Source organism: Lepidochelys kempii, chromosome 8, assembly GCF_965140265.1.
Source record: "Lepidochelys kempii isolate rLepKem1 chromosome 8, rLepKem1.hap2, whole genome shotgun sequence".
NCBI classification, from domain to species: Eukaryota; Metazoa; Chordata; order Testudines; family Cheloniidae; genus Lepidochelys; species Lepidochelys kempii.
This window is the reverse complement of record NC_133263.1, coordinates 66,034,019-66,056,099: the sequence shown is the minus strand read 5'-3', so window position 1 is coordinate 66,056,099 and position 22,081 is coordinate 66,034,019. Positions and strand designations below refer to the sequence as shown.

The 22,081-nt window shown below is 38.5% G+C and overlaps 1 protein-coding gene across 2 annotated transcripts in view; it reads left to right on the top strand.

Annotated features, from left to right (window-relative positions):
• The window catches only part of KIF14 (kinesin family member 14), a 106,986-nt gene that overhangs the window by 1,849 nt on the left and 83,056 nt on the right, over positions 1 to 22,081 (top strand). For both annotated transcript variants that reach the window (XM_073356780.1, XM_073356779.1), the window contains exons 2-13: positions 38 to 292; positions 3,221 to 3,308; positions 8,659 to 8,757; positions 11,223 to 11,275; positions 11,729 to 11,759; positions 12,360 to 12,467; positions 13,618 to 13,734; positions 14,188 to 14,306; positions 16,039 to 16,211; positions 18,243 to 18,390; positions 18,498 to 18,561; positions 20,343 to 20,527. In XM_073356780.1, the coding sequence (XP_073212881.1) occupies positions 38 to 292; positions 3,221 to 3,308; positions 8,659 to 8,757; positions 11,223 to 11,275; positions 11,729 to 11,759; positions 12,360 to 12,467; positions 13,618 to 13,734; positions 14,188 to 14,306; positions 16,039 to 16,211; positions 18,243 to 18,390; positions 18,498 to 18,561; positions 20,343 to 20,527 (1,440 nt within the window). The remainder of the gene's footprint in view (positions 1 to 37; positions 293 to 3,220; positions 3,309 to 8,658; positions 8,758 to 11,222; positions 11,276 to 11,728; positions 11,760 to 12,359; positions 12,468 to 13,617; positions 13,735 to 14,187; positions 14,307 to 16,038; positions 16,212 to 18,242; positions 18,391 to 18,497; positions 18,562 to 20,342; positions 20,528 to 22,081) is intronic.

Genomic DNA, 22,081 nt, shown 5'->3' with positions numbered 1-22,081 from the left:
CATTTATCTGTAAAGTTTGTTTTTGTGTCTTATGCAGAGAGAGAAAAGAAAAAGCATCCCAAGTGGTCTCAATGAGTGGCCAGGAGACAGTCGTGCGACATCCAGAAACAAAACAAGTGTACGACTTCATTTATGACTTTTCATTCTGGTCTTTTGACCACTGTCATCCTAACTTTGCCAGCCAGAAGACGATATATAAGGCATTGGCAGTACCGCTCCTAGAAAGAGCCTTTGAGGGATACAACACCTGTCTTTTTGCTTATGGACAGACTGGTTCTGGAAAATCATATACGTAAGTTTCATTGCAAGTGTTATAATTTGGAAATGTTTCTGTTGGAGCCGAATTTATAAATCACCTGGGTTTGCTAAAAGAGGCCTAATTTAAATAGGCTTGTAAATGATTGAGTTGTTAAGCTTTTGAAAATCTGCTATTTAACACTTATAATAGAAATTAAGATAATCAGAGCTGGACAAATACTATTAATTGAATATGTTATTATGCTATTATTTCAAGGGCTATGTTACTTCCATTGTTTGATCTAATGAATTCAAGTCTGGGGCACTTGGTTCAGCTAAAGCAGAATTAATATTGTTTGGCTGGGCAATATTGAGAAAACCATACTGAAAAAAATGTTATCTTAAAAGCAGTAACAAACATTTGCCAGAAGCTGTGAATGAGCGACAGGGGATGGATCACTTGATGATTACCTGTTGTGTTCATTCCCTCTGGGGCACCTGGCACTGGCCACTATCGGAAGACAGGATACTGGGCTAAATGGACCTTTGGTCTGACCCAGTAGGGCCATTCGTATGTTCTTAAATGTATGTCTTCTAAGGATCTTCAATTTGAATTCCAGCGTTGTATGTGTAATAAAATCAAACATGTATCAATGTGCCTAGAGGATATTAATAGCACTTGGCAGGCAGCTTTATCAAACCCACAGAGGCTTTAGTCCAGAAATGCCTCAAACCCCAAAAGATTCTTCTTTACATAGTAATGTGGGATTATCAGAAGAGGTCAGCACTGGCTTAACTTGGCTCCCAGTGAAGTTAATGGGAACTTTTAGGTTAAGGTTAAGGCTGAGTGCTTCTGAAAATCCCACCCTTTTTGTTTGTTGTAGTTTAACAATTTTTTGTGAAATGGACATCATAGCGAGCGTGCTGCTTACTAAAGAAGCCCTATAAGCAGAAATAGTTACGTCTATAGTTTCTCAGGAATGAAAGGAAGGAATGTTGTAAGGTGATCCTGATCTTCTTTTTAAAAAACACACACTCCCTCACCCCCCAATATTTAATCTAAAGGAAGTCAATGGGAATTTTATTTTAAAGAGACCTTTTCAACTGGAAATCTAGTAAATTTTTTTAAAAAAAGTTTCACATATGTATCTCCCACTGACTTCCTCAGCCCATTTTTGTGGTTTTACAGTCAAATGTTAGGCTGTCTTCACTAGAAATGCTGCAACAGCGCCACAATAGTACTTCAGTGTAGACACTTGCTACAGCGACGGGAGGGGTTCTTCTGTCACTTCAGTTAATCGACCTCCCAGAGAGATGATAGCTTGGTGAACAGAAGAATTCTTCTGTTGACCTAGTGCTGTCTATAATGGGGGTTAGGTCAGCTTAACTTTTAGTGCAGTCTTAGTCTATGCAAAGTTTTGGCAACATAGTTATATTGGCTAGGGGCTGTTTTTTGTTTTTCAATACTTTTAGACCGGCAAAACCCCCGACGTAGATGCAACTCGGTGTAGATGCAAAAAAACTACAACTGTTGGCACATGCTGCACCTACAGTAGAGGTTCTGCTGAGATAGCTGTGCCAGTATAGCTAGATCAGCCAAGCATTTGTAGTGTAGACAAGCCTCAAGTTTGCCTAACTCTTTTTCTTTTTTTGTAAAGTATTTTTACTGTCTTTAACACCCAAATCTTCTGCAAACACCCACGCATCAATCCAGAGAAATGGACTACAAGGGAAGAGTAAAAATGACTACATGCGAAATACTGCCAAATGCACAAAGTAAACAAATGGGGGGGGGGGATTATTTTTCCGCTAAACTTTTCCTGTTATAATTGTCTTGAGCTGTTGTTTGCAGAAGTTGTAACTGAAAATATTTAGACAGAAGTGTGTTTTTTTTTTTTTAATTTTTGTCATTCTTTTGAAAACCCAATTTTGACTTGCAGTATTTAGTAAAGGTGGACTAAAACAGACACATTCAGTACTTTCTATAGTATAAAATTGTCATATTTCTAGCATCCTTCTTAAAAGCTTAAAAATGACTTGTTCTCTCCCAACTGTCATTTTTCTCTCTGGCAAACATTGATTTGTACCTCTCTGTACTAGGCTTCACAGTTCTCAGATGTTGGCACAACACTTGTGCGGGACTTCGATTAATTTATGATTCCTCTATTGCATAGCTCTTCAGTAGAAGTATACAAGATGCTGTACTTCCTACTTGAACAATAACTACTCTATGTGATTTTTTTTTTAAACAAGTTTTTCAGTAGCTATGTAGGGGAGGAGAATGAAGAGGACAGTACTCATTTTCATGTTAAACAAGGTCACATTTTACAGCGTTTTAATGTTTGACATAAACTAGTACTGTGCTGGGATTGTAGTTTCAGAACAGATTTCTTTTTACTACTGCAGCTATGAATGTAAACATTTACTAGCTGAGTTAATGGCTGTTTTTTTCAAATTGAAACTGAAATTAAATTGAACTAAAGATGCAAAACTCAAATCAAGAAGGGTATGAACTGGAGATAATGAGGTGATTAGTATCGGAACAACTATGCCAGATTTATTTTTGAACAAACTTGTGATTTTCAAGTGAATTGGCCTCTATGCATTGATTTTTATAAATGTTGGTATACTTTGAAATGTGTTAAGTATGACTTTTTCATAAAATTAGTAGTAATGAGTTCAAGAAGTTGGACTGGTAGACAGGACTTTAAAGGGAGGCCCATAAACTTCAATTTGGAGTCTGAGGATAAATTGGTTTGTATATACCAGGTCAGGTATCGATAACTTTTTTTCATGAGAAAAAAAAAGTCTTTGATTTGTTTCTATAATTATTTGTATAATTTAGAAATGCATCTGGGATTTGAACTGTAATATGGTCTTAACTACAACATAATTAATATTTACATTAGGCAGATAAATGTAAACATCATCTTTTAAAAAACTACGTGTGTGTGTGTGTGTATACATTCTTTTGTAATTACAGGATGATGGGATTTGGTGAAGAACTAGGAATAATTCCAAGATTTTGTGAAGATCTTTTTACTCAAATAGCACAAATGGACACACAACAGGTATTGTGTCAGAAAGCTTATTTCTATTGTGGATGTATTGTATTAGAGTATATTGTTATCAAGGATTTTGATATTAATTCCTATCATTCTACTCTTTAGTGCTATTTTACTTCCTCCTAGTTTCTGTACTCTGCTGCTGCTTTAAATTTTGTTTTTGCTAAAACTGACAAGTAACGTTCTCTAGACAATCCAAATAATATATTGTGCTATAGTCCCATATCAGGAATAATGCAAAAAGAAATTTATACATACTATTGGTACCGTACCAAAAGGCTAGGTATTATTTTATATATACTTTTTGTATGTAAAAGATAAAAATTTACAGAAAAAGGGGTAAATAAAAATCCTAGCAGATCTGGTGTTGATGTATAAAAATGAAACTCAGTAATAACTGTTAACGATATAGCCTAATGGTAACAATTTTTACTCTATTTAAAAACAAACATTCCTCCTCTCAACTTTTCTGATTCTGAAATTTTGAGAGATTTAAGAGATCCGCAGTGTAAATGGCAGAGGTTATTCTGGGTTTCCCTCTCCCTAGTCTTGGCAATGTCTTACTATTGGACAAGTCCGCACTGTATAGCGGCCTTCTTGTTTACTCAGAGCATAGCTTATTTAATGTCAAGACCTCCGTTTTCTTGCTATGGTATGTGCCATTGAAAAGACAAATATGCAATCCTTTCCTAACTTAATGAATGTAAGCCCTTCTTCATTAATATTACTTTTGGGATAAACACAGGTGAGCATAATATGAAAAAAGGAAACCATGAAAAAGAACCAAAGTTTGAACAATTAGATGAACTGTCTCTGGTTATATTAGTTATTGTGAAGTCATCTTTTAATTCACATAAAGCTCCGTGATTACTTAAGAACAATCTTTTAGGCCTGATCTACGCACACTTTTTGTATCCGTGTATGTGACTCTTTTACAAAAATAGTTATACTGACACAACCCCTAGAGTGGCTGTAGTTATCAGTGTAAAGGTTTCAGAGTGATAGCCATGTTAGTCTGTAACAGCAAAAAAAACTAGGAGTACTTCTGGCACCTTAGAGACTAACAAATTTATTTGGCTTGCCCTCTAAGGTGTCAGAAGTAGTCCTAGTTTTTTTTTAATCAGTGTAAAGGTGTCTCATACTGGAGTATAACTTATTCCCCTTCCCATATGGGAATAGCTGTACCATTATAAGCACCTTTATACTGATAAAATTGCATGCCCACTAATGGGGTTGTACCATTTTAGCTAATTGTATTATCATAGTGCCTAAGGGCCCTAGTTATCAACCATTGTGCTAGGGCCTGTGCAAATGCAAAACATAAAGACAGAGAGCTTGCAACCTAAATATAAGACATTCGATGGATAAAGACATACTAGCAGAGGAGTACAAGGAAACAGTGAGACAATACTAGCTGAATGATAGGCAGTGGTGTTGGTACACCAGCATCTTAACTCCTGTCAAGATTTTTGTAGGTATCAAGACAAAAGAACATTTAAAGGAGGTATTTCAAGGAGGATAATTAGATAGCTTTGTGGATGGGGGTGGGTTGGCTGTGAAGGGCCTTCAAAGTGAAAACAAGTAGCTTATGTCTGATGTGATAGAGGAGAAGGGAAGACAGTGAAAGGATGTAAAAAGAGAGGTGACAGTTTCAAAGTGCTGAACTAGGAAAGTGATCTTTGCAGCAGAATTCTAAATGGATATCAGTGCGGCAAGATTGCATTTGTCATATCCAGAGAAAAGGATGTTGTACTAATTGAGATGCAAGTTGACAGCCTGGATGAATGTTTTAGCTTTGTGGATGGATGAGAAGCTATACCTTAGATGTTATGTAGAAAGAATTGGCAAGATTGAGACACAGCCTGGTTGTGAAAATCTGAGAAAGGTCCAAGTCGAAGATGACACCTGGAGCATGGGCCTGATCGATAGGACAGGCAAGCTGGTGGTGGTGTCTACAGTGATTGTAAAAGAAAATCATGTGTGGTGGGAGATTAAGAGCTCTTTTAGCCATGTTGAACTTGATCTGACAGCTGGATATCCATGAGGAGATATCAGAGACAGGCTAAGATTTTAGTTTGGACAGAAGGAGACAGGCCTGTGGTTGAGAGACCTGAGGGTCATCAGCACAAAGATGCTGATAGAACTTGTATTTACAGATGAGATTATACAAAAATAAGATTTAGAGGGAGCAAAGGGGACCAAGGACAGAGCCCCGTGGGAACACGGAAGGGGGGATGAGGGGCATACTTTAAAGAACACACAGAAGGTGCAAATAGAAAGGTAGGAGAATAACAGGGAGAGTAAAGTTTCATAGAAGCCAAGGCAGGACAAGACTGCAAGAAGAGCCTGGTTGACTATTTCAAAGTCGGCTGACAGGTCAAGGAGAATGAGGATGGTGTACTGGTTCTGAGATTTGGCTAAGAAGAGGTAACTGGAGACTTTGGCGAGAGCAAGGTCAGCGGAGTTTTGAGGGCAGAAGCTGGATTGAAGGTGGTATAAGATGGAATTGGAGAAGAGGAACTCCAGGCAGTGATTGTAGACAGTGTGTTCAATGAATTTACAGATGAAAGGAATGGTAGTTGGAAAGACAAGTAGGATTAAAGGTGGTGGTTTTTTTTTTTTTTAAGATGGGAAAGACTAAAGCATGCTTGTATAACTTTTGTGTTTAGGCAAGCACTTACTTTTAGTTGATCTACTGAATCCACAGTTGGAAGAGCATTCCATAAAGTCTTTAGGCCCTCAAGCATGGATTCATTATCCAAAGAAAAAGTGGCAAAAAGTAGAGTCCCAGAGCGCAGATAGAAACTTGGAGGACAAAGATAAAATGCAAGCTTTGTCCCAAAGTTTCTCTCAATACTCAGGTACATCATATATGTTTGGTACAGTAACTTGCATGGTCAAATGGAGACAGCCTTTCAGTTGTTTGAAGTTCAGCACCTCAAATGTGTTTTATCATACAGTTTATATGGGTGATATCCTTCAGTATAATAACCTTTTCGATTTCTCAGGACAACAAATGGCTGTTTGTTGTTTTGTTTTTGTTCCTCTATGATACCTTGTTTGCTTCTTTCAGGAAAGGATCAATTATAATTTAGCGGGAAGTTTTTTCAATACTCCATATTGGAGCCTATGTTATAAACCTAGAAGGCAACATTGTTACATCTGTTGCATTGGTGCTACCTAGAGTAATGTATCGGGGTGGCCATGTTAGTCTGCATCCGCAAAAACAACAAGGAGTCCGGTGGCACCTTAAAGACTAACAGATTTATTTGGGCATAAGCTTTTGTGGGTAAAAAACCCACTTCTTCAGACGCATGGATTGAAAATTACAGATGCAGGCATTATTATACATTTGTAAGGTAACTCCCTTCTCCATGTGTAATAATGCCTGCATCTGTAATTTTCACTCCATGCATCTGAAGAAGTGGGTTTTTTACCCATGAAAGCTTATGCCCAAATAAATCTTAGTCTTTAAGGTGCCACCAGATTCTTCGTTGTTTTTCTAGAGTAATGTAGGTCATGCCGGCTGAAGAAAGCAGTTGCATATGCTGGAGTTTGTGGAAGAGCAGGACAGTCCCATTATTCCAAGTTAGCATGTTGGAAATGATGCTAAAGCTGAATTGTTTGGTGAGCCAAAAACCATTTCAAGGAGAAAAATTGTGGTGCTCATGTGGAGAGGAACATTTATCAGATGGAGAGATCAACAAGCAAGAAATGAGCCAAACTGAAGCATCTGCAATTAGTTGGAAACACGTACTACAGCTTCTATAATTTTGCTTTGGAATCTTTGTAAGGAAGTCTAGCAGAAGGGTCACCAGGGTTGTTGAGCAGGTTAAGATGCATTCAGACAATGGCTAATCTGTATGTGGTTGTGATGGCAACTTGGTATGTATACACCGTGTATACCTATGCTTTCTAGAGAGAAGGATGGTTTGGGGTTTTGTTGAGTGATTCTTATCACAAGAAGTTCCTCCAGAGATGTGCTTTTCTTGTTTTTATGGTTACTGGGATTCAGGCTTTGCTAAGATTGAATTCCTAATAATTTGGTAGAGAGCGCTGGTTTTTGGTATTGTACTTCTTTTTTACCTAGACCAGAGAGCCTGAGAGAGGACTGAGACAACTAAATCTTACCTTGCTACAAATACAAGATACTGTCCTTGGTAAGAATGGTATGGATGCTCCCTAGAAAGAATGTTTTGAATCTTTTTCTTCAATTTATAAATCTGATTTTTGAAAGTTTATTGAAGGAGATATTAAATGTAAAACAGAGGGACATCTGGCTTATTTCACATCTTATTTGATGTTATTGTCCACATATGTAAAGATAAATTAGAGATCAAGAACATGTAATTGCTTTCTTATAGGACAGAAAAGGCTGCATACAAGTGTTTGGTGACTAAATTTTGCTGATTATAAAATAGTGAGGGTAATTTTGAGTGAAGTTTATACAGGAAGGTTTCTTTGTTTTAACTTGCTTAAATTTCTTTATCTATTGCCAAAGTATTCAGCACATCAGCATACATAAATATATTGGTATTCACAGCTACGAAGCTTATAAATCATTTTGCTTTACTGTGAGGCACAGAAGTTATAAAAGTTTTGTTAGGCATTGAGGAATCTAAGTAGTATACGGCTGAATTTAGCAATAAAGAGTATCAAATTATAGTTTCTAATGAATGCCAATAGAGTGGATATAAGTGACTGTCTATGCTTATGTGCTGTGAATAAGTGATTCTGTTGCCATAAATCATCTAAGTTCTATTTTTCTCTGTATTGTCATTGTTTTACTTCAGTCTTCTTTGCTCCTTAAACAATACATTTCAATTTTATAAATACTATAGGAGTCTGGGAAGGGGTGAGTACTATCATGGAAAAATCCTCATTCAATAAATTAAGATAATTGTGGATACCAGTTATGACAATGCATGTCCCTTTTCTGAGGCAAGGTAAAAAATCACCTAAGTGTGCCAGCTCCACCAGTCAGAATCTTTATTTCATGTATTGTATTTATCATACTGTGGAAGCTTAGTCCATAAAAGAATATGGGACTCCTGCAGGAGTGAATAAAACTTTTTTTAATGTATTAGAAGCACAATGTTGACATGTCATTTTTTTTATTATTTTTTTTTAAATCTCAGAAATTTCACAGCTGTGGAAAGCAGTGGATAGAATTGTAATAAGTTTGTATACTTAAGATTTCTTGTCTAGGATCTTGCTGCTGTTGGAAGAGGACTTCAAAATGAAAGCTTGCACCGGTGGTGTAGAATACCTGCAGCTTCCATTAAATGTGTTGGCTGGAAATGACAAAAGAAGTCTGGCAGAATATCTGACTCATATTTATTTTTTTTTAAATTAGATTTTGTACCATTTTGAAATGAGCTATTTTGAAGTCTACAATGAGAAAATTCATGATTTGCTCATCTTTAAAGCTGAAAATGGACAGAAGAAACAACCTGTAAGTTACTACTCATAATATAGACACTTAATATATCTGTCAATATACAAGATGTAGTGGCACCTGTCTCCTAACTGGAAGGATATGGTAAGCTTCCTGTCAGGCAAGCTTGGAAGTTGTTGTATAGGTAGATTATGTAGCAATATTGTTGTGTGATAAGCAAGAAGAAAGAAATGAGCACATCTCCTAATATTTTACCTTTGTTATAAATGCTCCTACTAAATAAGAGTTACAGAGAAGATGGTACACACATTGGACTGCTATGAAGCATCTTTAGCTATGTACTCAGTGCCTAGAATTTATACTGGTACGAATTTTAAAAATACATTGTTATGCCAGTTTCAATAAAATATTGTCAAATTATAAGGTAGTTTTTAGATTTAAGGTTGTTAAATATTAACTGAGTAATATTTTGCAGACTAAATTTTATTTTTCTCCACTACTGCATGACCAAAAAGTTTTCAGCGATAAAATGAAGAAACATACACTGATTTTGGGAGTCTTGGTTCACCCAAATGCTTTTACTAATCTGTCCACCTTTCTGCTACTGATATTGATGATGCCCCTGCATAGAAGAAGTTAAAAACAGAGCCAGGGTTATTTCTAATTAAAGTAACATTGTGAGAAAGCTGGAATCTGCAGATAGGGCTTTAATTTAATTTTGCCCATCAGTCTTCCTCCAAGTGGAGGAATTTACTTTTTTGAGGATTGCTCTCTGAATGCCTTCTTTGTAGGGAGGGTTGCCATCCCTCTAGGATTAATACCTGGAGACTCTAGGACAAAGATTAATCATTAATTAAAGATTGTCATGTGATGAAACTTCCAGGAGTACGTCCAATCAGAATTGGCAACCCTACTTCATACCAAATTAGTTGAAGCTGATAGCATCTGAAAGAAACAGACAATTAATCCCTTCCCCAAAATTGTGATTTGATACATTGATTTTTCTATCTATCATTTCCCTAACTCCAATTCTAGGATTTTGGGGGTTTTTTCTCTTTTTTTGGTCCTTGTCTACATTTACATTTTGGGGTTTCTCATGTATACCTTCCCCTGCCCCCCTGCTTTGGAGGAGCAGAGCAGAGGTCTCTGCTTGATACAGACTTCAGCCCTAAAGCTGTGTTTTAAGTAGGATTTAAAGGTGTGACTTTAGATTGAGTAGCTAATTAATTCCTTTTGAAACTCTATGGAGGCAAGGCAAGTTGCTAAATTACTAAATTGTGTTAAAGAACAACTTGTCCTAGAAGGCATTTGTTAGATTGGTTTAGCTAATATGATCTAATAACACACCTTTAAATCCTAGTGTACATAAACCCTAAGGCTTTGTCTTAACTAAAAAAAAATGTGTTTTACGTTGAGAGAGATCTTGGTGTAAAATCTTAGTGGAGACAAGGTACAGGTAATTTTCACATTGATGTAGCTGGTCAAGATCAGTCTTATTTTTCCCCTACCTAATATTGACTTTGACCAGCTACACTGGCATAAAAACGACAATGCCTTGCTTCCACTAGGATTTTACATCAAGATAGTTACCTTGATGTAAAAACACACCTCTTTGCAGTGAAGATGTAGCACTATGGAGTGGGGCTGGGGAAAGCAGAACGGTGAAAGAAAGTTTAGAAGGAAGCATTGAACAAATTGAGATCAAAGGGGAAAAACAAACATGAAAGAGGACAATTCAGGTTCTTGTGCTGCCAGTAAAAGCAGAAGATCATAAACAGATAAGAGAGAGAGAGTAAATTAAATGACAGGAGTGGGGGAAAAACAAAACAAAGAGGAGAGGGAGATTACTAAACCAAGAAATGCTGAAGAGAAGAAGAGCCCACTACCCCCCCCCAATACACAGCACTTATTAGTGAAATGCATTCATTTATATGCAGCACTTTTTTATTCTAGTTCTCTGCAGAGCACCCTACGGCTCTATTAAATTGGGAGGGTTAGGTTGGATGGTGATTTTGGCAGAATACGTTTGCTGATGGACTTGGGCTAAATTTCTGTTAAGTCTTGGGCAGGTAATTAAGTGTGCAGGTATTTTTAAAACTTCAGTGTAAAAGTAGTAAAGAGAGTTTATAGCAAATCCCAGTTATGAATTTTCCTCAATTTTATTTTGTCCACACATTGTTACATCTTCGGTTCTATCTGGTAAGTAACAGTATATTCCAGTTTGTAACCTATTTTGGCCTGGTTATTTTTGTAATTGAGAACTCATTTTCAGTTATCCTGGTAAAATAAAGGTTTTATTATTCTTGTAATGATGTTACTCTGGAGCATTTATTGAATTTTTTTTGTAAGACCTCCCACCCACCCACCCCCCAAAAAAACCCTTCATACCATGCCATGTAGAAAAATCATTTTTCACTTATATTTTCATTAGTTTTTTTTTTACTTTTAAGAGATGGTTGCATAATGGTTATGACAAATTCATATATTTGAATCGCTTTTTCTTTTACAATTATTCTCAACAGCTCCGTGTTAGAGAACATCCAGTATTGGGGCCATATGTGGAAGACTTGACAGCGTAAGCCTTAACTATTGTAATTCTAGTAAATACATTGGCCTCATATGGCCATATGCTAGTTATTGTTCTTATGCCCTTGTGCAGTACCATTGACTTAATAAAGGCTCTGCAGATGTAAAGGTCAACCCTAGCAGGATTGGGCAGGACCCTTTATTTTGCAAAGACTTGCACACATGCTTAACTTTATGAACTGTAAATAATCTCATGGAGGCCATGGAAACTGCTCAGTGAGTAAAGTTAAGCACATGTAAATCTTTGCCGAATCAAGGCCTAAGATCCTGCCCAATCTCGCTGGGGTAGACACTTAGGCTTGTATGGTGCCTCGATGAAGTTCAGCTTTAGTGTATGTATTTGTCTATAACTCAGTAAATTTTTTCAAAAATTAAACCATTAATGACTTTTGTAGAAACAAAATGAACTGGTTTGAACTAGAACTATTTATTTGTTTTATAGGAACATGGTCAGTTCTTATTCTGATATCCAGGTAAGATGATGATGATGAAGTTTTTAAGTAATAAAAATCAGTCTTCTAATAGCTGTAAGTAAAAATCTTTCTCTTGCCTCATGATTGCTCCTTTCTTCACTCCTGAATGCTTGTTTTCAGTGATGATAAACATGAGCTTACAAAGCCTAGTCTGTTAGCCTATGACATCTTATCTGATCTTGCAGCTGATTACGTGTGGGCAGACCCTTGTGCCCAGGTGAAATTACTTGCAGGATTGGGGCCTAAACTTCTCATTTTAATTTCTCATTTAAGTTTAGACAAAAGTAGTAGTGGTTCCATTTTTCCTTGTGGTAACACCAACGTCTCAAAAAGTTTGCCCCATTTTGACCCCTGTGTTCAGAGGAGGAAAAAAAGTATCAATAATGCTCAAAACATTGATTAATGTTGGCATCCTACATAATTTACATCCCCAAAGTATTTTGTGGGCTACCAAAATTTTCCTTTTAGTGGCCCACGCTACTGCTAATACCAGCATGTAGATACAGTATATTTGTTCATTTTTGCAGAGCTCTTTAAACTTTTGTTAGCTGTTCACAGAATCCTTTCGCTTAATATCCTGTCTCTTATCTCTATTATCAGAGTTGGCTTGAGCTAGGAAATAAACAGAGAGCAACTGCTGCCACAGGCATGAATGACAAGAGCTCTAGATCTCATTCTGTCTTCTCCCTCGTGATGACACAGACAAAGGTATAGAGTACCTTTTTTTTTCTTTTTAATCATTGCAATAATGTAGTGGTAGAAAATTCAATTATTGTGTGCTGCCTAGAAAAGAATGAAGTAGGGGAGGGTTGTGTTAAATATACTGGGCTGAATAAAGAAGTAGTAGTCCTGCTTTCTAAGTAGCCAGGTCTGGTTTATTTTATATACTCACAGTACTATTTTTTTTTAAAATGCACATTGTAAACATGTCTGAGTCATACTGTAAACTTTTCAGGACACTGCTTTTCTAATGTTTCTGCACTATATATACTTATTGCACTATAGAAATATGTTCATGGTTCAGTTATAGCAAGGGGAGAAAATTCTATAATACACAGTTTTGAATGTTTATGTCCCAGTGATGTCTCCAACATACCTGACCTGGGTCAGAGATAGGATAATGCAAAGTGTTCCAGGGACTGTTAAACGAGAAGCTACTGAAACACACCTGTGCACTCAGGTCAGTGGCACCTATCCCTAGCAGACATGAGTCTGCTCTTCCACCCTATCAGTTTGTATATAGGAGACAGAGACCCTCCACAAAGAGACGAGGGTGGAGAAGAAGGCGAAGTAGAGCTCTTCCCAAGTCTATGGGCCTCCAATTTTTCCTCCCACAGATTTTTTTTTCCCTGATTTTCCTCAGTTGCTGCCATCACCATGCTTTGCTCTGTCTTCCCCATCAGGGCATGTAGGTCAGTGTCCTTTTCATTCACCAGTGGTTTAGTCTTGCACCAGTGGAAGTCAAAGACAACTTCTAGTGATTTCGATGGGTGCTGGATTGAAGCCCAAGTGAGTAGTAGTCCTGATACGCTCCCGAGCTGAGGTACCAAAATGTACTTCTAGGCTGCCTTTCACTTTTTACGAATTTTCCTTGTGCAGGTGTGCTACTGGAAATCCTCAGGTGTTTGTCTCTGATACTATTTACTATCCTCGCCTTACTCCTTTTCTTGTTGCAAGTTATAGTATATCTTAAATGAGACTCTCATTAAAAAAATAAAATGAGAAAATGTTTAACATATTGTTTAAAAGTGAATAGTGTGATAGATTTGACTCTTCACGGGGTTTTTATTTTGGTGATGAGTCATAGAAAAACATTTAATTTTGCAGACTAAGTACAGTAATCTCTTTTTTTCTCTAGACGGAATTTGTGGAAGGAGAAGAGCATGATCATAGGATTACCAGTCGCATAAATCTAATAGATCTAGCAGGCAGTGAACGCTGCTCTCCAACTCAGATCAGTGAAGAGAGGCTGAAGGTAAACTGCATTTATAGTTTTGTGACATATGGTTTGTCCCAAAGAGTACAGTGTTGTGAGGCCATGAAATGAAAATGCTTTAGGTCTACACTTGTAAGAGAAGATCTATTGGTCTCAATGTTGAATGAATCTTGATGTAACGGTGTCTTTTGCATTGCTGCTCTGGTCTTTTCACAAGACTGGAAAAAAATGTCTGTAGTGTCTGCTGAATATTCTGTACTATTCATAGTTAAATTTAACTTCTTGCTTTAGTTGCTTAGCAGTTTCACTGTTTAAAATGTATATGTATGTAAATTATTATCAATCTGAGTCTCAATCACAGGTTCAGTTCAGTTCACAGGAGAATGCTGCTAGCCTGCTAGCAATTTGCCCATTTAAAAAAAAAATCTAAGTTGTAATATTTTATGTTCAGAATGAGGCTGTGCATTTATTTTTATTTCTGCTTTTATATAGGAGGGCGTGAGTATTAATAAATCACTGCTGACTCTGGGGAAAGTTATTTCTGCGCTTTCTGAGCAATCGCAGAACAGAAAGAGAGCTTTCATTCCTTATCGGGAATCTGTCCTTACGTGGTATGTATATTTCATGAAGAGCTACTGTAAAGTAATCTTGGTTCTGTGGAAAACAAAAAAATGAGACTTTTAGCAGACTGTAGATTCATGCATCCGTAGACTCTCACTTCTATAAATTGTATGAAATAACTATTGGATGAAGTAACGTAAACTTGAAAAATATTTTTATTTTCATGTTCTGCTAATTGTGGGTGCGTTTGAGGACTGGTATATTCTTCCTCGGTGGTTCTGTACTGTATATGAAGAAATGTGTTTCTGATGCCTTTTCTTCTCTTAACAGTGCCCTCATCTCTCTGCTGTTCCCTTTTTCTTCTGACTCTGAAGAGACTGCTTTCACATTTTTAGCATCTGTTGAATACTAAAATTCCACAAGAGAGGAAACAATCTCCTATTCCCTGCCTATATTCTGTTATTTGCTGGCCTTGCCTTTTTGGCTCCATGATGGTTCTTTCTCTCTTAAAGACAGATTTTTCAGCAGGTTGCTGGCCTGATCGAACTAGTGACGGGTGGACATGTCACACTAGGCACAGAGTGCATGAGAGGACACATGGGTGGGACTCTGTGGTCTTGATCCCATCTCTGCCTCCCAGCAGCCAGAATCCGTCCTCTCTCCTTGACACAGCTCTCTCTCAGCCCTCATCACTGGCACTGAACTATTCCACAGTGTCATGCACCTGGGAATCGGCTAATTTTTTTAAGATTAAGGACAAACCCTAAAACTATGAATTCCTGGTCAGCTGAGTAGTTCTTACAATACCATTCATCTGTCTCCTATAGATCAGCGGTAGAGGCAAGTGGCCTGGGGGCTTATGCATGCCTGACACCTGAGTTTATTTTAGTCAGAATAGGGCTTTCTGTAAATAAAGGACTTTAGTTTCCATTTCTTCATTCTGGCAACTGTCATAAATACTAAATGTGGAGTGGGAAAAATGTAAAAAGGCACAGGGAGAGAAGCTTTTTTTAATTCAGGAATGGAAAAGAACTTGGGCAAAGTAAAAACTATTTCTCCTTCCGCATTCCCCTCTCATTGTCCACTCTGTAGCTAGGTGTACTGTCTTGCAAATTACTCTAAGAACTAGAATTTGTTGGCAAATTTAGATGAGAAGGCAACAAGGATTGTGTAATTTGGTATGAGATCATCATGAGATAGAAAGTTAATGCTATTAGAACTTGCTGGGGAATGTCATCTGAATTATAGACTATTTAAATCCATTTTAATGCAGTTTTGTCACTAAAAAATGAAAGCATCATGTTGATTGCACCAAAAATTGATTTATGACCTATTCCCATAACTCTTAAAACATATTCATCTAAAATCTTCCATAGTGTTGGTACACCAGTGAAAATATAAACAAAGGCAGGCATGTTTTTTCTGCTATATTTAGGCATTTGCGATCGATGCTTTCCAAAAAAAGGAGGGCATAAATGGAAAGCAAAGAAATGCTTGTATGTAAGAGTGTCTATGGTTTGTAAGAGTCTTAAAGTATAATAGGGTGAAGTTATTTAGGTGTATAAGTAGTTGATTGAATTTTCTCTAAGTATAAGAAAAACTTGTTGTGTATCTATAAGCAGGAACAGGCTCATGTTCTGGATTTGGATATCTGGTTGAAAATCATCTTGAAATAAATAGTAAATCACACAGGATTTTTTTGTATTTAATCCCTTATGAACTCTGAGAAGTTAATTTGGTTTTTATGGTGGAAATAATTGTTTCATTTTCTTATCAATGAAGGTTATTAAAGGAAAGTCTTGGTGGAAATTCAAAAACGACCATGATTGCCACAGTAAGCCCTGCTGCCAGCAATGTAGAGGAAACCCTTAGCACTCTTAGATATGCTAAACAAGCTCGTTTGATAATCAACACTGCCAAAGTAAATGAAGATGTGAATGCTAAATTAATTAGAGGTAAGGTGGGATTTTTTTATTTGCAAGCATTTTTAACTTAATTGTTTGATAGATGTTGATATTAATACCCTCTTGTAATGACTGACAGCATATTTGAGGTTTATTCATTTTAACATTAAGAGTTTTCTAAATAACTGGCTTTAAATAATTTACAGGCCTACTCATACTTTTAAACTGGAGATACTCTTTTCTTTGATACAGTTTCAAAAACTTTTACATATCAGTGTTTTTTATAGGTTGTTTTGTTTCTGAGCTTGAACCTATACCCTGTTTACAGTAATTAGGTACCGTATATATATTTGAATGTACACAATCGTATAGATATCACAGCATCCAGTTAAATGTGTTAATTTCAGTTGTGCATTCAAGCAAACCTAAGTTTTCCTTCCCTTTATTTTTGTTTATGAAACAAGGAAATTAACCTTAGTTTTTTTACATGTAATTCAACATTATGATTGTGATTTTAAATAAGAGTCAGGAAATTCAGTACGATTCCTACAGCGATACACACTATAGTACATGAGTGAAAGGTGGTCAAATTAAAGATGGATTTCCTAAGGTCTGTACACTTAAAAATCTTAGCTATAATGTTGCTTTTACATAGTCAGATTGTGATATACTCACACATGATAAAGAGCACCGTACTGCACTAGTAGTCATTGAAATCAATGGTACTACTAAATTGCTATGCTGTGTGAACAAGGAGATAAAATTCTGGACCTTAATTCTCCACACAAAATAGTTTTATTGTTCCAGCTGAGTGGGGTCAGTAGCAACCTGCTTAGACACATGCTATTGTACTCTTTTATTTAGGACATTGTTGTATTTTGTAGACTGTAAGTGTTCATTCAACCTGAAGTTTCCCTTTTGAAGAGAAATAGCTTCTCTGGCATTTAGTCGTATAGTGCTAACTGAAAATGGAAGAGGAAAGTCTTTTCTTGCAGAAAAGTGGAGTCAGACAGATTTACTATTATAATTCAGACTGACTGAAGATCATGAAATAATTTAGAGCTGCATATATAATCATTGTATTACCTGTGGGGAACATTAGTATTGCAGCCAATAGGCAAGTGCAGATTAACTTGCAGTCGTATTAGAGATGAGTACTAAGAGTAGTGTTGTAGTAACTGGGGTGTAAAAACTGGCATTACCCTCATATTGCTACTCTGTCTCCTTCTTGTTAGGTTTACTGAGGGGATTGGGTTACTACCACCTCCAGTGGTGTGTGGTATTCATGCTGATGTGGTTTTATGTAGAGATATAATGGGATTGATTCACAAAGTAGCATTTGTTTTACTTATTAAATTAGAGTACTTGTTTATTTTGTTTATATTTAAAAATAAAAATAAAAGTAGGTGATAATTCAGCAGGTGTTGCACAGAGGAAATAATATAAATGAAAAAGTGCTTAGATGGAATGGCAAACAAAAGAACCATCGTGTAATATGAGAGAGCAAACCAGTTGTTGTGTTTTAAATTAGCAGCTTCCTGAAAAACATTGTATGCAGATTGAAAGATTGAAAATCTGGCAGTACTTAACTGGAATCTGTCTGTGCTGTATAATCAAATGAAATCAGATGTATAGTGCAATAAGCTATTGTCAGCACTCTAGTTGATCAGTTAATTTAGCTAATGCTTCCTTGGTGTGACCTGTGTGTTTCAGAGAATAGCATGATATAAAAGTGACCTGTAGACTTTAGCCAAAAACAATCGGTTTGCCATATATAAAAGCACAATTCAGTGTGCAGTTCAGCAGATTATTTAATGTCTCACATTTCAAGAGTAGTGAAATAAAATTATTTTCTCTATTCTTAAAAGTAACAAATGCAGACTTTTGTAGCTAGATGGGTGTGTTAAAGCTTAGATGCAATGCTTTCTATTTAACATAAATTCAACTGGATATTGCCAAAGTTAGGAGAAAATCCTCAGACTTTACTGTTCAAAAAGAATGTTTTTTATTTATTAAATACCTGCTTAATGTAGGATCCTATGTTTAGTGTAAAAGCTGAGTTATGTTTTTTTTCAAATGTAGAACTGAAAGCAGAAATTGAGAAACTGAAAGCAGCTCGCAAAAGTGCTCTAAATACAGATCCTGAGAAATATAGACAGTATCTGCAAGAAATAACATCCCTAAGGGTAAAACTCCACCAACAGGAGAGGGATATGGCAGAGATGCAAAGGTGGGATAGTCATTAATGTCTTCCGAATAGTAAGTAGTAGTCTTATAAATACTGGAATAAAGTATCCTTAAAGTAATTATTTTGATTTTTTCCCCTAATATGCTAAGGGCCTGGAAAGAAAAATTTGAACAAGCAGAACAAAGGAAATTTGAAGAAACAAAGGAGTTACAGGTGCCCTTTATTCATAAGAATTAAAGTAGTATAGAAAATGCTTAACACCAATAAACCCCTTAATGCACAGAATTGGGGTTGTCCTAAGAATCCTCTTTCCTAGTCTACGTTCCTCTTTTGCAAGAAGCAGTTAATATTGTTCATTCTCTTCAGGTCAGTGCTTTCAAATAAATTACTTATGGCAGCGGTTCTCAAACTTTTTAGCAACCCGTGGACTCCCATTTTGGTTTAAAAGTTTTTGTGGACCTCCAAATCCCCCACTCCACATCTTCCCCGAAGATCCCACCTCTTCCCACCCCCGCCCCTCCTCTTCCCTGCCTCTGTCTGCCCCCTCCCCCGAGTGCACCCCATTCCCTCTTTCCCAGTGCCTCCTGCATGCCGGAGAACAGCTGTTCTGTGGCAACCACAGGGCTGGCCTTAGGGAAAATGGCACCCTGGCAAACTTGCATTTTGGTGCTCCTGGCCCCATGGGCATGGTGCACCCCCCTGCACCATTGACCCTGGCGCCCATAGCCTGCCCACCCTCCCTTCATCCCAACCCCTACACTGTGCCCCTAACCCCTGCACTGTGCCCTCTTTACCCCAACCCCTGCACTCCCCTCCTGTGCCACTAATCCCTGCACCCACTTCACTTCTACCCCTGCACCTGCTTTCTGCTCACCAACCTCTGTACTGTGCCCCAACCTCTGCATTCCCATCCTGCACCCACATGGGAAAACTGACGTGGATGCAATGACTGAGCAGCTGGCAGTGCTGCTCGCTCCCCCACTGGACTGATGCTCATCTGAGCCTCGCACTCCCAGGGGGCTTTGAGGGGCGAGCAAGGAGTGACATCAGGGCTCCCTGCATCCAGGTCACTTTCCCCACCTGGGCTGTGTAAGGAGAGGGCAGGAGAGCAGCAGCTCCTTGTGCTCACCTCTCAGCACAGCCCAGGTGGTGAAACTGACCTAGATGCAGGGAGCCCTGGTGTGTGTGTTTGGGGGGGACTGTGTGAGGGAGACTGGTGTGTGTGTTTGTGTGTGTGCGCACGCGCACCTGAGTGAGTGTTGAACACACTCTTTTTAATAAAGCACTCAGGTTCAGGGGCCTGAAGGCTTGTTCAGACACAAGCAGCTGCCAGCAGCTTCTGACCCAGAGAAGCAGCAACACACACAGATTTCCCCCTGTCCCATCACCCCAGCTCAATGGAGACCGGGTACATGGGTGGGGGACACCCAACATCAGCCTCCTTCTCGTCTTCCTTCTTTCCCGCCCCCCACCTCGGGCTCCAGGGGGGCTAGAAGCAGCGATGGCTGCATACGGCAGTGGATCGGGGGCAGGATGGGCACCCCTGCTTCAGAGAAGAGACCTGGCGTGGCTTTTCATCAAACTGCCCCCCTGCAGCTCAGGTCCTCCCTCTCCCCCCTCCCCTCCAAATGCTGCTGCTTGGCCTGCTTGCTGCCTCTGCCAGCCCAACTGGCTCTTGGCAGACCAGGTAGGAATCAGGCAAACATTATGTATGGTGCTCCCTTTGGCGAGCCACCGTGGGCTGTCCCCTGTACCATCCACCTGCCGCTGCGCAGGAGGCACTGGGAAGGATGGGGAGGAGTTGAGGGAGGGAGGGAGAGGAGTTGATCAGCATGGCCTATGGACCTCCTGGAGTATCCTTGCGGAACCACAGCGGTCCACGGACCCCAGGTTGAGAAACACTGACCTATTGTACAGTAGGCAGACTTTAATGATGTATTTTTGATAAATGCATACAAATAAATCTCTGTTTTCTTTCTGAATCCATCACCTAGAAAGCAGGAATTACATTCAAGATGGACAATCGTTTACCAAACCTTGTCAATCTCAATGAAGATCCCCAGCTCTCTGAGATGCTTCTGTATATGATAAAAGAAGGACAAACTACAGTTGGAAAGTACAAACCAAATTCTCGTCATGATATCCAGCTCTCTGGGGTGCTAATTGCTGATGATCACTGGTATGTGATACCCTAAAATGAAAGATCCTTCGTGTGGCTATGTGAGAATGGGCTACCACCTTTCTCTCTCTCTCTCTCTCCCCTCCCGTCCACCGAGCCTGCATTTTTCCAGTTTAATTATCAGACTGTCATGTGGGACTGTGTCAAAAGCCTTGCTGAAGTCCAGGTGTATTAAGTTCACCGAATTCCCCCTATCCACCAAACCAGTTACCTGTCAAAGAAGGAAATCGAGCTGGTTTATCATGATTTGTTCTTAGTACATTCATGCTGGCTGCTAGTGATTACCCTGTCATCTTCCAGGTATTCGCAAATTGGATGTTTTATACATTGCTCTAGTAGCTTTCCAGGTATCGAAGTCAGCTGACTGGTCTATAGTTCCCCAGCTCCTCCTTTTTCCTCTTTTTAAAGATGGGTACTACATTAGCCCTTCTCCAATCTTCTGGGACCTCTCCTGTCAATTATGAGTTTGCAAATATTATTGCCAGTGGCTCTGAGATTTCTTTGGCTAATTCCTTCAGCATCCTGGGGTGAATAGCATCGGGCCCCGTTGACTTGAATTAATTCAGATTTGTCAGAAGTGTTCTTTACTTATCCCGATCTGTCTCCCTTCCCCTTTATTGTCTATGGTAGCTTCGCTAGTTGTCCGGTCACATTATATTTTGTGAGAAGACTGAAGTAAAGTAGGCGTTGAGTAGCTCTGCCTTCCTGTCATCTTCTGTTACCAGCTCGCCTTCTCCATTGAGCAGCAGACCCACACCAACTCTGATCTTTCTTTTTTGTCTGTCATATTTGAAGAACCCCTTCTTGTTCTCTCTAGTATTCCTTGCCTGCTGTAACTCGTTCTTTGCCTTGGCGTTCCTGATTTTGTCCCTACACACTCACGCTATTCCCATGTATACTTTCTTTGTGACATTACTTGTATGTATCCCTTTAGCTTTTTAGATAGCTAAAAAGCTCCTTGTGCAACCACATTGACCTCTTGTGACTGTTCTTATCTTACCTCTATTCATCAATCCAATCACAACAGCCCTTCTTATGGTCTGATGTACTAACTTAAAGCTCAAAACTAAACATAAAGCTTTCCCTTCAGCCAGGTGCAGCCCAAATGCTCCTGATCTGGTCAGAGTCCTTACTGCCTTAGCAGGCTACACCCTGCCCTTCTTAGCTGCAGCAATTCCCCCTTGCCTGAGGGTCTTCCCTGCAGGAGCCTCTCTCAATCTCTGCCATTTTACTGCAGCCACCTTCTGCTTTTTATAGATTAATAGATTCTAAGGCCAAAAGAGACCATTGTGATAATCTAGTCTGACTTCCTGTGTGACACAGGCCACAGAATTTACCTTTAAAAAACATCCAATCTTGATTTAATTATTGTCAGTGATGAAGAATCCACCATGACCTTGGTAAATTGTTCCAATGGTTAATTACTCTCACCGTTAATTTACACCTTATTCCCAGCCTGAATTTGTCTAACTCAACTTCCAACCATTGGATCATGTTATATCTTTCTCTGCTAGACTGAAGAGCCTATTTATTAAATGTGTTCCCCCTGTGGAT